Source organism: Morone saxatilis, unplaced genomic scaffold (genome assembly GCF_004916995.1).
Source record: "Morone saxatilis isolate NCDOM2014 unplaced genomic scaffold, NCSU_SB_2.0 Contig20, whole genome shotgun sequence".
In the NCBI taxonomy this organism is placed as follows: Eukaryota; Metazoa; Chordata; class Actinopteri; family Moronidae; genus Morone; species Morone saxatilis.
Window position 1 is genome coordinate 13,090,503 of NW_023339763.1, and position 677 is coordinate 13,091,179.

At 33.4% G+C, this 677-nt stretch overlaps 1 protein-coding gene across 1 annotated transcript in view; it reads left to right on the forward strand.

Moving 5' to 3' along the window:
• The window catches only part of LOC118331218, a 5,757-nt gene that overhangs the window by 1,343 nt on the left and 3,737 nt on the right, over positions 1-677 (forward strand). The window contains exons 3-4 of the mRNA XM_035666018.1: positions 111-153; positions 345-469. Of these exons, the coding sequence (XP_035521911.1) occupies positions 111-153; positions 345-469 (168 nt within the window). The remainder of the gene's footprint in view (positions 1-110; positions 154-344; positions 470-677) is intronic.

The window sequence follows — 677 nt, forward strand, 5'->3', positions numbered from 1 at the left end:
CTGGCATATTGTTTTGCTTTTCTAAATGTGGCCACCGTTGATTCTAATCTCTCAGCTTTTACAAGGACAACAGTGTCTATTATAAATTGCTAAATATTTTATTTATACAGACAGAGATGAGTGCTGCAATCCACAAATTTATGAAAGAGAAAGGTATGCTTTTTATTTATTTATTTTTCTTAAATGCGTGTCCATGTCAGCCCATCATTATTTAGCCCACTACATCTTATTTTGTAATAAGTAATAATAGGTATTCCAATATTTCCATTTTCTTTCATATCTACAAATGGCATCTGATCGTTAAAAAATAAACTGTGAAATTGTGCCTCTATATCTTGTTTTAGCCTGTCACAGGATGCAGGGCATTATTTTCATAACCTCAATCATCATGAGCAGGAGGAAAATCCCCACAATGATCATGAGCAACAGGAAAATCCAATCTATGGCAACATCAGCACAGACAGACGAGGTGAGCACAGGCCTGCTATCTGTCACCTTGAAAAAAATGAATACCGGGAAATGATTGCATATTTAAGTGTATCGCTCAGTCTATCACAAAAAAAAAAATATTTTTGAGCCATGCATAGTCCGTCTACACAATTTATTTTTTTTGACAATAATTATAATATAACTGTTTCCTTTTTTCTGTATTTGTAGACAGTATATTTTTCCAACCA